The sequence below is a fragment of the Pseudopodoces humilis genome, chromosome 20 (genome assembly GCF_049639895.1).
Source record: "Pseudopodoces humilis isolate 2021_Gansu_Grassland_sample_001 chromosome 20, ASM4963989v1, whole genome shotgun sequence".
In the NCBI taxonomy this organism is placed as follows: Eukaryota; Metazoa; Chordata; class Aves; order Passeriformes; family Paridae; genus Pseudopodoces; species Pseudopodoces humilis.
The window spans coordinates 11841912-11855597 of NC_142219.1; the positions used below are offsets into that span (position 1 = coordinate 11841912).

Here is a 13686-nt window from a genome sequence, read left to right on the forward strand (position 1 = left end):
TCAGGTGGGTGTCTTGCAGTGTTCAGAACTCAGCACTTGGCAGTGCTAAGCAAGAGCTGCCTCTCTCACTTTCCAGCCTGGGATTGAACCACAGACCTTGGAGTAGTAACTTTTTGTCTGTAGTATTTCCATGTGAGGCTAAATTCTGAAATGACCCTGATTTGCTCCCCCCAGCCCTGCAAGGGGTTTATATTTTTTTTTTTCTGATACTTTCAGATGATGCTGTCAGCAGGGTGTACTCAGGCATGGTCCATAACTTACTTGTAGTTGTAAACTGCCTGTCTCTTCCAGAACTTTACTAACTCTCACCTCACTTTCACCTCATTCTGCTTAGGGTTGTTCAGCCCACACTGTTGGGCTTCTTTATTTCCTTTCTTCACACACTGAATGATGAACCTCCTCCCTGAATGATTCTTCAAACTTAATTGGCAAGTGCTGATTACCCTGTGAAATCAAGCAGAATATTGTGGATATAATTCCAGCTTCTCCTATGGCCACTATTCAGGGTTCCAGGCTGGTGTTCATTAACTCTTATATACAGAGCACCTCTTGCAACTTCACAAAAATCCAACCAAAACTATTCTTTGTGTTACAGACGGTCTAGGGCATGGTTTGAGTGCAAGAGAAAAATGTTAATGTGTGAAAACTGAGAAGTGACAGACAGAGTCTGTTGAGGGTGGTAAACTAAACTCAAATATTCTGCAAATGGCCCAGGCTTTGAAAGGAAATTGGGCTTTTAATGTTCAGTATGAGCTTGTTGTAGTGTTAAATAGCTACAAGTGGTTATTGCTTGAATCTTTGACTTGCTAATGCCTTTTAGGAACAGGGACTGTTTAAAGAAAATTAATTCCTCGTGCAGGGCTGCTCTTGCAGAGGGGAGAATTCTCTAGGATTATTTCTTGATGCTGTCCAGGACTGGGAAGCTTTCAGATATGCTCAAGTTTCTGTCCCTTGGGGTAGAGATATGCCATCAGTAAAGGCCACAGCCCATGGCATGGAACAGGGTTACATTTTTGAAGTGGATTAGTTTAAGGTTATTCTTTGACTCTCTTTTCCCCCCCTCCTTAGGCATGATCAGTTTACCTCATGGCACAGTACAAGGATTGGCTGCTGTGGGGCTTCACCGGATTTCTCTCCCCTTCACTTTGATTTTTAGCTCGAACCTGTTCTCATAAGATATATTTTAACACAGACAATTTTCCACATTTCTTATTCTCCTCTTTCCAAGCCACTGTTCCTTTGTGGCAGCTGACAGGTAGCTGAGCAAGTGCCCAGTGTTTTACAGGGCTTTCCCAATCAGATGAATATTCAGTGCAGAGCTGGCTTCTTTTTAAGTGTTCAAATAAAAAGCAGAGCCATAAAAATAAATAGCATTTTCATTTTTCTCTTGGTGGTTTTGTTTTTGAAGGGGGGGAGCCCTCTTCTGTTCCATGGAAAACCCTGCTGCTTTATGGTGTTATCCCAGAAAGGATTTTTTTTATTAAGGTGCCTTGGGATTTCAGTGAAATTGGGCCAGTTGGTGGAATTGGCATCATGATCCATGTGAGTGCCTTTGGAGAAAACCTGTTTGCTTAGTTCTTTATGCCAAATTGGTAACCAGCTAACAGGAAAGGAGCCTGACTGCAGAGCCTCTCTGAGATTTAATCACACCACAGACTGTCTGGAGAACTTTAATTTCACCTTGATATTTCCCTTTCCTTCGCTCCCCCACAGCTTTTCTCTGATTTTTGGAATTAGAACTGTAAACCACAACCTGTCTGTGTGGCTCTGGAAACACAAAAGCCTGTAAATAACTGTCCTCAGTGCCTGAGCTCTGCTGGAGCTGCAATAGTGGGGTAACATTCAGTAGCATCCTCCAGACCGGTCCCTGTTGATATCCCACATTTGGAATTCAAGGAAAAAACTATCCAGGGCTTCATGTAGCACAGAGCAGGCCAGAGTAATGCAGAATTTTGCCCTCTGAGTGCTTTTTGATGGTGTTCTGACCACTGGCAGAAATATCTGTACCATGAGTGGCTCTCCTGTGACTGTGAGCAGGTTTGGGAGCAGTCACTCCTTCCTCCTGGTCAGGATGTTCAAGGAAAGGAGAAACAATCCCTTGGGACACCACAAATGTGACAAACTGAAATGTCCTTGTGTGATCAGGGGCTGATCCTGTACATACATTAATTTTACCATGGCATGGGGACCTGGCCTTCATGGTTCAGCTTGGTGATGAGGGGATGTGTTTGAATTCAGCAGCACTGACAGTTTTGTTTCTGAACAGATCAGTGGGAAATTCCCTTGACCTGTTAGGTTTTCATCTTAGAGAAGGCTTAGAAGTGTTTACCAACACAGGAATTGTGTATGTATCTAGGGCAAGGGAGACTGTTTCTAGGAATTTAGGGATGAATTGTCGTGCATAAATCAAGAATTTCAGCTGCTTGCCTCCAGGGCTGCTGGGATTGTCAAGCTGTTGAGGCTTTAGTGTTTATACATTTACAAAAAGAAAATTGAATGTGTTTTTTTGAGCATGGTTTTGCATCAAGGTTGTTTATGGGCAAAAGCCATCATCCATCCTCCTTGTGATTCCCAGAGAGAGCAGAGAAATGGATGGATAAGGATATCCCTGCCCTGGGGCAGCAGGAAGGGAGGGGGGATTCTGTCCCTCTGCCCTGCTCAGGTGAGACCCCACCTGCAGAGCTGCCCCTGGCTGTGAGGTGCCCAACATGAGAAGGACCTGGAGCAGCTGGAGTGAGAGCAGAGGAGGAGATGCTCCAGGGGCTGGAGCCCCTCTGCTCTGGAGCCAGGCTGGGAGAGCTGGGGGTGCTCACCTGGAGAGGAGAAGCTCCAGGGACACCTCAGAGCCCCTTCCAGGGCCTGAAGGGGCTCCAGGAGAGCTGGAGAGGGACTGGGGACAAGGGATGGAGGGACAGGACACAGGGAATGGCTCCCACTGCCAGAGGGCAGGGCTGGATGGGATATTGGGCAGGAATTGCTCCCTGGCAGGGTGGGCAGGGGCTGGGATGGAATTCCCAGGGGAGCTGTGGCTGCCCCTGGATCCCTGGAAGTGTTCCAGCCAGGTTGGAGCAGCCTGGAACAGTGGAATGTGTCCCTGCCCATGGCAGGGGGTGACACTGGGTGGTCTTTCAGGTCCCTTCCAGCCCAAATCATTTTGTGCTCAGGGCTGTGAACAGAAAAGATGAGCAGCTTCCATCAGAATGGCTTTGGATTAAACACTTGGCACTATTTTTTGTACTGAGCTCAAAGTCCAGCTAGTTCTAATTGAGGCCCCTGGTCTCAGCAAATGAGCCTTGACTCTGCCTTTGTGTGTCTGGGGAAGAAAATAAACCTAGTGAAATAAAAACCATTATCAGATGCAGAGGGATGAATAAACCTTCATTAGGATTTGAGCCAGTTGATTTAGATGGGATTAGAAGAAATTTTGGATTTGATGGAAGAGGTGGGGTTTTTTAGGGGAAAAAATATCCCCCAGAGGCAAAACCAAATAGCAAAGCCTATGTCAGCAAAAGCCTTTGAAGTCCTTCAGAACATTATTACTTGCTGAACTATAAAATATAAAACTGTCCCTGTGTGGAGCTCAGGGGAACCCAAACTTTCTTTGCTGAGAACAGTTGTAAAAAGATAATAGGAACACTGAAGACAAAATTAAATTCAGGACTCCAAATCTATAAACAAGTCTGTAAGATGTTGTCATTGATCCTTGCAGGAGTTTCTGTGCAGTTTAGATTTGGAAACAGTTTTAACAAGAGCTTTGCACATCTCAGCTCCTCTCCAGCACCCAGCATTTGGGTGCATGTAAATAAAGCCATAATGCCCTGGCTTTTGGGGCCTCACCTGAAACTCCAAGTCAAGCAGATCTAATAAAGCTGACTTGAAGCCAATGGCTGGTTTTAATGCTGCAGCTCACAGTGGTGCTGTAAAGTGAAATGCTTGAGACTCTTTATTAGTGATTTCGTGCAGCTGAGCCTCGCTCAGTGGGGTTTTACAAGGGATTGGCATGCGAGTTTGGGGCTGTAAGAAAAGGCTGGGTTAGGGACTCTTTGGAAATTCAGGCTTGTAAAGCAGCAGGGTTCGCTGTAATTTGATTGAAAAAAAATCAGGAGAGGATAGGATCTTTATTCCCCCTGAAAGTTGAAAAGGCAGTTGAAATTTTATGTAGCTCCCCCCACTTTTCTTTTGTTTTACTGTCTTTATAAAATGCTTTTAAGACCTTGAAACTTGAAAGGTCTGTGCAATATTGTCTGTTTTGGCAGACTGAAAGGTGTGTGTTTATTTTTGATTTTTCTTTTGGAAAGCAAGGCAAAAGCTGGCCTGGTTTGGCTGTGCTTCCCTGTGCGTGTGCTCAGCCTGTCCCTGTCAGGAAAATGTGCTGCTGTTTGGGGAGGGGGCAGAGGTTCTGCCTGGGGAGCTGCACTCCTGCACCACAGCTGCTCTTTTGGTGTGTCAGCACAAAGCTGCTTTGGGGTTGGGTTTTTTTTTTTGTATTCTTGGAGCAATCACACAGATATTTATCCTACTTTCGAATCAAATTGAGAGCAAATTCCTAATAGTTTGGATTTGGGATTGCCTCTTTTTGGTGCTTATGAAGTTGCTGAGTGTGTCCCTCTAGGGACAGGAGCACTCAGCACTTTGATTCTGGGGTGATGTGTGTTGCTGGAGAAGCCTCAGTGCTGCTTCTGTCATTTCAGGGCATTGTTCTTGCCCTGTGCAGGTTGTTTCCTTTGTCAGAGGATGGAGGGGGATTATTGAGTTCTCTGGGTGATTAAGAAAATTCATTTTGCTGCATTTGGATATTCCTGTTTGAGCACTGCTCTTCTCTGTAGGTCTCAAATCTTAAAAACACTTGCAGGTTACTCAGATCACCCCTTCTTTCATCATATTGAACATTTTTTGAGTGTGTGACTATGGAAAAAATGGCAAATAAATATAAAGAGGTGGTCCTGGGAGGGTTTGTGTCCATGGGAGGCTTGGATTCTTGGCATAATCTGGGGACTGAAATGAACATTAGATGCTTAATTGTAACTTAGTGAAAATGATGTCAGTCTCAGAAAGTTCTTTTAATCTTTTTAGAAACAGAGCACAATTGATTGCTGCTTTCACCAGTCGTGGCTTTCATTGGTTACATCTGTTTTTTTAAATTAAGAATTACAGAGGGGAAAAAAAAGCTACTTAAGTTGGCTCTTACCTCTTGAATCTTTAATTCTGAGCCCACAATTGATTGTGATGAAGTTGTTCTCTCTGTAATGGGCAGCAACTTGAGGCTGCTTGAAAAACTTAATAATTCATTCCTATTTATGCATACTGTAATACAATAGGTTATAAATCACTAATGTCATACCCCTAATCAGGCATTGTCAGTGGGACTTCGGAGATACGGTGCTGTGATCTGAGAGGGTTTCTTAGCTACAAATATGAAAATAAATTCATATTTTTGCTCTAAGCTCACAGTTCTCTCTTAATTGTTTTCTTGCTGCTTTTCCTGTCAAAATTTCCCAGTCACTGATATTTCAGGTTGACAGTGTGTCCACGTTATGTGGAGTTTTAGTGGAGTATAAATTCAGTTATTTCCTGAAGAACCCACAGAAAACAAGCCTTTTGTTAAAGGCCTGGGGTTTATACTCAGGTGTATAAAGAATTAACAAATATATTTAAGTAAGACTTTCATCTTAGTACAGGCCTGCATTAATTTCTGTGTTTCGATTTGAGATACTACTTAGTATTTCATATTAAATTTAATTTTTCCTTATTCATTTATGAGAGATCCATACATAAACATTGATTTCCAGGTCAGCAGGACATGGAAAATCCTTGCAGAAGATGAAGTGTTGTGGTACCGGCTGTGCCAGGAGGAGGGATACCTGTTGGACATGAGCATCTCCGACCATTCCTGCTGGAAGCTCGCCCTCAAAAACTGCAGAGCCAGAGAGCACATGCTGAAAACCAACTGGAAGGTGAGAGGGAATTTCTTTCGAGGGATCCAGGTGCTGGGGAAAAATGGGAACCTGCTTTGAGCAAGGGGGAGAGGGGAGCTGGTGTTGTGTTTTGCAGCTCCTCCTTTCCGGCTGAAAGCTGCTGGGGGGTTTTTGGGCTGGATGTGTCTTCTCTCAGCAGCAGCAGCAAAGCTGGGAGTTTCCCAGCAGCAGATTTTGGTGGCTGAAGGAATGGGAGCACCAACCCCTGTGTCCTCTCTGCAGAACCGCGTGGGTGCCGTGAGCCAGCTGCGCTACGAGCCCGGCCGGGTCCTGTGCGACGTCCACTGCTGCGACGGGGTGGTCATGGCTGGGTGAGCACCAGGCTGGGCAGTGCCCACTGCCCCTGCAACACAGTCTGCAGTGCCCAGCCCACCTTTCACAGAGAGTGCAGTGCCCACTGCCCCTGCAACACAGTCTGCAGTGCCCAGCCCACCTTTCACAGAGAGTGCAGTGCCCACTGCCCCTGCAACACAGTCTGCAGTGCCCAGCCCACCTTTCACAGAGAGTGCAGTGCCCACTGCACCTTTATAGGGTGTGTAGTGCCCACTCCATCTTTATAGGGTGTGTAGTGCCCACTGCACCTTTTATAGGCTGTGTAATGCCCACTCCATCTTTACCAGTCTGTATAAGGCTCACTCCACCTTCACCTTTAAAAATCTCAGGTGCTTCTTTTAATAAATTCAAAAGCAGCACCTGTTTGAAGCATGAGAATGGATTCACCTGCAGCTCCTGAGGCAGGCTGTCCTTAAGTGGCTGATAAGGATGTTTATCTGCAATTTACCTCAGCAGTTCAAATTTTTATGGAACTATTCAAAAGTTATCTCATGTACAAGTAGTCCCTGTAAAAACTCAGGTGCTTTCTGATGAACTCCATCTGTTGTTTTGCTGTGGAAGCACCCAGAATGTATTAAACATTTTACACATCTACTGAAAAAAATCTCCTTTTTAATGTTTTTTTCCATAAGAATCTATTAATCACAAGGATATCTTGTCATGGCACAAAAATAACTTTAGAAGGACTGTTACTTTTCTGCATTCTTACTTAAAAGACAGCCTGGGAGGAAAATTACCCACTCAGAATAGATAAACTTCTCTTTTCCTGATATAGAAGTTTTCTGGACCTTGGTTTAATGTTAGCTATTCATGTGGTTTATGCTCTTAAATACAATTTTAAGAGCCTCAGAAATTTTTAGAAGAAGTTAAAGTGATTCAGTGTTCTGTTTGGATTACACAGGTTCAGTAATTAGTAATCACATGACTAAATAAAATTATGATATTCTGGGGAGCTGGGACATTGTCCTTGACATACCAGAGTTCAATGTTTTATGGTGGCACTGCATGTTAATGGTGTGGGATTAGAGAAAACTGCTTTTAAAGTGCTTTAAAATTCACAGACTGGTTATCAGAAAGATGCCTGGAAAACACTTTAATTTCATGGAAGTGCTTTTGAATGCTCTTGGACAACTGAGAACAGGACTCTAAACTATCAGACAGCAAGCCCAGTTGTCTCCATGCTGCTGCCAAAACCTCCAGCTCTTCTTTTCCTTCATTTTCTCCATTGTATTTATATCCAGACATGCAGTAGATAGGAGTTATGCAGATTAAACTACATTTCTGAAGTATTAATAAACAAAGGTTATGAATCCTGCATATTAAACTCATATAGTCCATATTTTGGCTTGGTGTGTTACAGAAGTTGGGTTCTGACAGTTGCACACACTCTTTTCATGTTGGTTCTCCAGTTCCTCCAGTATCTCCTGATTCTCTTGGTGAATTTACATCAGGGGTGTGGTACAATTAAATATTTCAGGTTCCTGAAAATAGGTGAGCAGGTAAGAGACCACTGAGGGAAATCTACATGTGTGTATCCCTTAGAAAAAGTGATGTTCACTTAAGTGACTTTCCAGTAATTCCTCTGAAAAATGAATTATCTCTTTATGAAGCTGTCAGCATGTATTTGATAAAACAACATGAGGAAATTAGAATTCAGCTGTTTGAATTTATCTGGTTAGTAAATGAAAAGTTTATAGAGTATTAGAACACAAAAATTATGTTATGGCCTTTGCTGCTTACTGCTTGTCCTTCACTCTGCTTTGTCTCTTAATTTGGTAAATGGTAAATATCAAACAAGGGAGATTTCAAGTTACAACTAAAACTTCCAAGGGCATCAGCAAATTGTGCAGGGAAGTACTTTATGTGCATTTGGTAAGTATTTAGGATATCGAGGAATTTGTTGGGGTTTTGTTGTTTGCTGTGTTTTTATTTTTTAAATCCAACCATAACCCTCCCCTGTCTCTCCCAGGTTATAAAATTGTACTTAATGGCATTGTGCTTTCAAATTTGTCATAAAAGTGTAATGAATCTGGTGATCAATAGCAAACTGTTGCATTCTTTCAGTACTGAAGAAGTAATTTAATAGCTGAGGTTTACAAAGTCAATTCTCCTCTCAGTATAAATATCAATTATCTGTTACATTTAATGATTCTCTCTCCCATTTCACAAACACTTGTGTGCTCAGCTTTGCAGGGGAATAATCAGTGATTACAGAGGGACCTGTGCATCTGAGCTAAGCTGGTGTGTGAGTTTGCAAAGCCTGGTGCAGCTAATCCAGAACTGTGAGGCATTTCCCAGGGTTTTTCTATCCCGTGGGACATCACCTTTCTTCTGTCTCAGGTTGCTGCACTGGATGCTCAGGGCTGCTCAGTTTTTAGCAGGTTCTTTGATCAGAATTCCCTCAGCCACTCCTGGTGCTCCAGCCCCTCAAGGTCCAGAGCTGGACAGAGGATTGGAGGTGCCCCAGGAGTGCCTGGTGCTTTGCCCTGGGACAGTCCAGGTGCCCTTGGCCTTCTGGCACACCTGGGCACACCTGGGCTGGTGAGCAGCTGCTGTCACCAGCACCTCCAGAGCCTTGTCCACCTTGTGCAGCCACTCCTCCCCAGGCCTTCAGCGTTCCCTGGGGTGGTGGTGGCAGGGTAGGACACAGCACTTTGCCTTTGGGATGTTCTGTTCCAGAATTTTGCCTGGCACTGAGGTCAGACTGACAGGCCAGCATTTCTCTGGAACTTCCTTCCAGCCCAGCATTTCCCTGGATCCTCCTTCTCCAGCCCAGCATTTCCCTGGATCCTCCTTCTCCAGCCCAGCATTTCCCTGGATCCTCCTTCTCCAGCCCAGCATTTCCCTGGATCCTCCTTCTCCAGCCCAGCTCTTAGATGGGAACCACAATTGCTGGCTTCAGTCCCCTGGGTAAGGAGGGTCCAGGACCTCCCTGCTGGGAAAGGGTGGGAAGTGTCTGGGTGAGCTCTGCCCTGCTCCCTCAGCACCCTGGGGTGGATCCCATCCCACCCCATGGAACTGTGTGTCCCAAGGGCTGCAGCAGGATGCCAACCTTTTCTCCTTGGATCACGGGGACTTCATTCTGTTCCCTGGCCCTGTTTTCCAGCCTGGGTACCCCGAGGACGATTCCTTCAGCCTTTTCCTCATCTTTTGTCACTGTTTCTCCCTGATCCATTAAAGATGGAGATTCTCCTTAGCAGTCCTTTTGTTGCTGAATCTTTAATTCTCTTTTTGGCAGCAGCCAGATTAAGTTCTGAGAGGAGTTTTGGTTGGAGAGTGTGGTTGGTTGGTGTGTTTGGGAATCTCAGAGCAAGCCTGGAATCACTGATTGATTTGAACCTGTGCTGTGCTAGGTGTGATCTTATCACCCTCACTGTCCTGCTTCATCTGCTGCAAAGGATCATTTTTAGTTTAGTTGCTGTAGAGCTTTTTAATCTTCCTGAAAGGGAATTTATACAGGTTGTGGGCAGAGTGACTTAAACCAGCAGCTGCAGATGTGATTTATAGAGGCACAGTTTGGTTCAGGAGCAGCTCTTTATTAATCTGTGAAGGAAGCAAAGGTACACTACACAGAGAAGTGCCCCTGTTCCATGCACTCTCCACTTTCCCCACGCTGCTGCCCAGGCTGAAGCCAGGAGATGGCAGAATATCAAGGATTGATTAAGTGCAACCTGAGCTGGGAGCTGAAGGTGGCTGCGAGCAGCTCCCCTTTGTGCTGCCTGACATCAGATAATTCAATCTGGCCTGCACGCAGAGCTTCTTGTGTTTGTCATTAAAATTTCATCCCGGTGGTTACGAGGCTTGTTTTCTGGGTCAGCCCCTGAATCCCTTTTCATTTGAGCCAGTGGTGTTTGTGGTTACCTCACTCCCAATCAATGTTGTATTCGCCAGCCTTTCTACAGTTACACGTCTCGAAGGATCTTCTCTGGAGGGATGATGTTCTCCCCCTCATCCTCGACTCAAATGGAGTTTCAGCCCTAAGTCAGAGCTTACTTAAAGCAATTATGTAGCTGCTTGCTTGGCTTTTAGAAATTCCTACTGGTGATGAGGCTGGCTCACTAATGCTGTCATTTACTGTGCAGAATGCCTGGATTGCTTCACTTTCTCATACTAAAATCTGGATTTATCTGGGTTTTTATTTAAGCAAATGCATGTTCAGACAGTAAAATTGCTACTTTCTTGCTACTTTTTTTTTTTTTTTTTTTTTTTGGCAGCACAGTCAGAAGTTGTGTCCTCCTGGCCAGAGTGATCTCAGAACATGCATCTGGTCCTTGTTTGACCTTGTCACTCCAGAGGATCCCGTGGTGTGACATGCCCGTGGCACGTTGTGGGACTGTTGCTGCCTGACTGGCTCTGAAATACTCACCTGTGGCTGTTCTTGAGCCCTGTGGTGCCCTTGTGTGCCCTTGCCTTGTGGTGGTGGTGCCCACCTCACCTCAGGTTCACCCCTAAAACCACACCAAGTGGGCTTGGATGTGTTCATTCTTTAATGCTTGCAGAAAAACTGGCTTCACTGCTGCTGCTGCTGGTTCTGAAAATAAACAGAAGAGGCCCAGAGTCACACCACCCTTCCCAAGACCCAGAACTATAAAGTATCATCTTTTCCTTCCTTCTTCAGTTTTCCATGACTGAGTGGTGCCTGTTAGTGGAGAGCTTGGCCACAAACTGATTTAGCAGATGCTGTGAGGAGTCCCTGCACCTCTTACAGACTGGGAAATCAGCCCTGGGTTCTCTTGAAATTTTAATTTCAGATGTTTTCCTCCTTCCCCACTAAGTACTGGCAGCTTTCTTTGAGATTTAAGGAGTTAGGGCTGGTGAGATTCATCTGCTGATTGCTTTGATAAACCAACAGTTTCACATTTCCTTCCTTTTCAGGGTGGAGCACAGGTGGTGTTTCCCCCAGTGATGCTTGATAAAGGCAATGAGAAGCAAAGGAAGAACTTCCTGAATATCCTGTGTGGTTCATTAGGGGAATCTGGACATTTGTTTCTCATGCTGACATCCTAAATGCTGAAATGCTTTTATAGAGTTGTCTTCATTCTGCTGAGTCTTGTGGGGGCACTCACAAACAATTTGGGCCTTTCAGTTTAAGTCATTTTGAACAACATCTACACACAAGTAGCTGCTTCTTTGTTCTCTTCCATCACCTCCCACTCCACTCTGCTCAAAGGTGACCTGCAAATGACTTTTTAGGGTTTGCCACTCTCTTTAGTTTCATAATGATGTGTGAAACTAGCCCGAAAGGCTTGGAAAAGCTTTCCTGCACTTTTTAAAACTTCATGTCAGCTCTCATCTAATTTGGATTTTTTTGCTATAGGGCTTGTGGGTTATTCTCAAGGTATTTATTATTAGCTCTTGCATCTTAATTCACTGTGCAGACCTGAGGAAACCAAAATATTAATTAGTAATGAAAATGAATCAAAGTTAACAAACTGAACACTTGCAACAGCCTGGATAAACCCCTGCCTTGTTTAATTGCCTAAATTTCACATAGATGATGGCACAGCTTTCATAGGTTTCTCCCTCCCCTCCCAGTGACTGCGAGCCAAGATGTCAAACAGGAGAAGGTGAAAATAATTGCTTTTTTCTTCAACCTTCCCCAACCCTTTTGTGCTCTCTTCACTCATTCTCATAATTGTTAAGGAGCAGTGTCAGGGCTCCTCGTTTCACCCTGAGGAGGCTGAACACCAGAATGACATCATGAGTTCAGAGGGGTCGGGTGACAGATGACCACGGGGCTTAGGTAAGGTTGTGTTAGTGACAGCCAAGTTGGCTTTTCTGTCAGCTCCTGAAAAAAGCCTTTCAGGTGAAACCAAGACTAGAAGCCTGATCTGACTCTTTGTGGAAGCTGCTTTTGCAGCCTGCCTGGCCCTGGAGCTCTTGCTTTACCTGTGGGTTTTGCAGCTGCTGGGATGTGCTCAGTGATGCCTTCAGTGTTGTCAAGCACAGGCAGTCATTTTGAGCTTATAAATCCTGGTTTTCTACCAAGGCCAGACAAACTCATCCTTCTTTCTACTAAACTTCTTGAAGATTTCATTTTTGCTCTTTGGGCTGCTCACCATCAGTGCCTGGAGTTGAGCTGATGGCTCTCCTCTCTGCTGCTTGCAGCGTGTTGCAGTTTGTATTCCTTCCAAAGAGCAAACAGATCAATTTCCAGCATCCTCCAGTGGTGTTTTCTCTCCTCTGTCTGCAACTGGAGCCACTGTTTATCTGTGGTTTGTCCTTTGTGACATAATAGGGCTGATGGAGCAGAGCCTTCCCAAATTGCATCATAATTCCTCCTGAATTCTTATGGAAAAGAGAATTTTTTTTCTCCTCTACCCACAGTAGTTTGTTTCCTTGATAGAGCAGCTGCTTTAATTAATGGGCCTGGGCTGATGCAAGCCACAGGAACCTTGAGCTAAGGGATGGGAAATTTGTTTTGCCTTAAAAATCAAATTACTAGAAACAGTTTGGCTTTGTCTAATTGCTGCTTTTATAAATGTTCATTAAAATGTTTTCCTTACAGTACAACCCTTTGGCTTGTTTCTATTCCCTTGCTATGACATTTGCATGCACTTAATATAGAAGGTGAGGCAGAAGCAGTGAGGATGGTGAAATGTTAATTTTGTTACAGATAACAGTGCTAAGCTGCAGAGCTACACACTCCAGCAGCTTAACCCACTTTCTCGAGGGATGATTTCCTAAATAAAGCCCTAAAAATGAAGGTAGAAGCTCTCTGCAGCTCCATTTCTGTGAGGGGTCCACAGATGGACGTGGGTTGGTAGATTGGGAAGTCAGGTTTCCAGCAGAAGAGTTTGGGAACTGATCATGAGGATGCTCAGAATGGATTTCCTACATGGCTAAATCTAAAAGTGCTTCCAGATCCATTTTGGGACACATTAGTCACATTTTTCATAGCTGGACTCATATATATAAAGCAGCCCAAAAGAACATTTGGATGAAATCAGGGAGATTAATTTTCTGTTCTACATTCTTCTACCAGCATTAGGATTGTTTCAGACTCTGCTTTTGGTTTACCCCCATCTGTTTTCCCTTGTGTTTTATGGTGTAGCTTTCTGCTATGTAATAGAAAATCTTCTCTTCCCTGTTCCATTTGTGTTTTATTTTTGGCCATTGTGTTCTGTTTATATTCCTTTCTGCCATGTGAAGTAGCACTTTCCTGCTACCATTAGTTTTTCCTGAATCCTTTCCTTAAGGAATCCCTCAGCCAAGCTACCTGTTGGTTAGAGTTGGCAAAATCATCCAAATACCTGGCAATGAGAATGGAGGGAGAATTGGGAACTTTGACCTCTCCCAGTCTTTGAGGCACCTCACCCCAGTCCATCATTCACGCCTCACTTCAGAGGAGTACAAAGAAGGTCCTAGAATGCCTTTA

The 13686-nt window shown here is 44.4% G+C and overlaps 1 protein-coding gene across 2 annotated transcripts in view; it reads left to right on the forward strand.

Annotated features, from left to right (window-relative positions):
• FBXW8 (F-box and WD repeat domain containing 8) overlaps positions 1-13686 on the forward strand; it is a 49784-nt gene that overhangs the window by 3503 nt on the left and 32595 nt on the right. For both annotated transcript variants that reach the window (XM_005524618.3, XM_088065029.1), the window contains exons 3-4: positions 5790-5954; positions 6198-6286. In XM_005524618.3, the coding sequence (XP_005524675.2) occupies positions 5790-5954; positions 6198-6286 (254 nt within the window). The remainder of the gene's footprint in view (positions 1-5789; positions 5955-6197; positions 6287-13686) is intronic.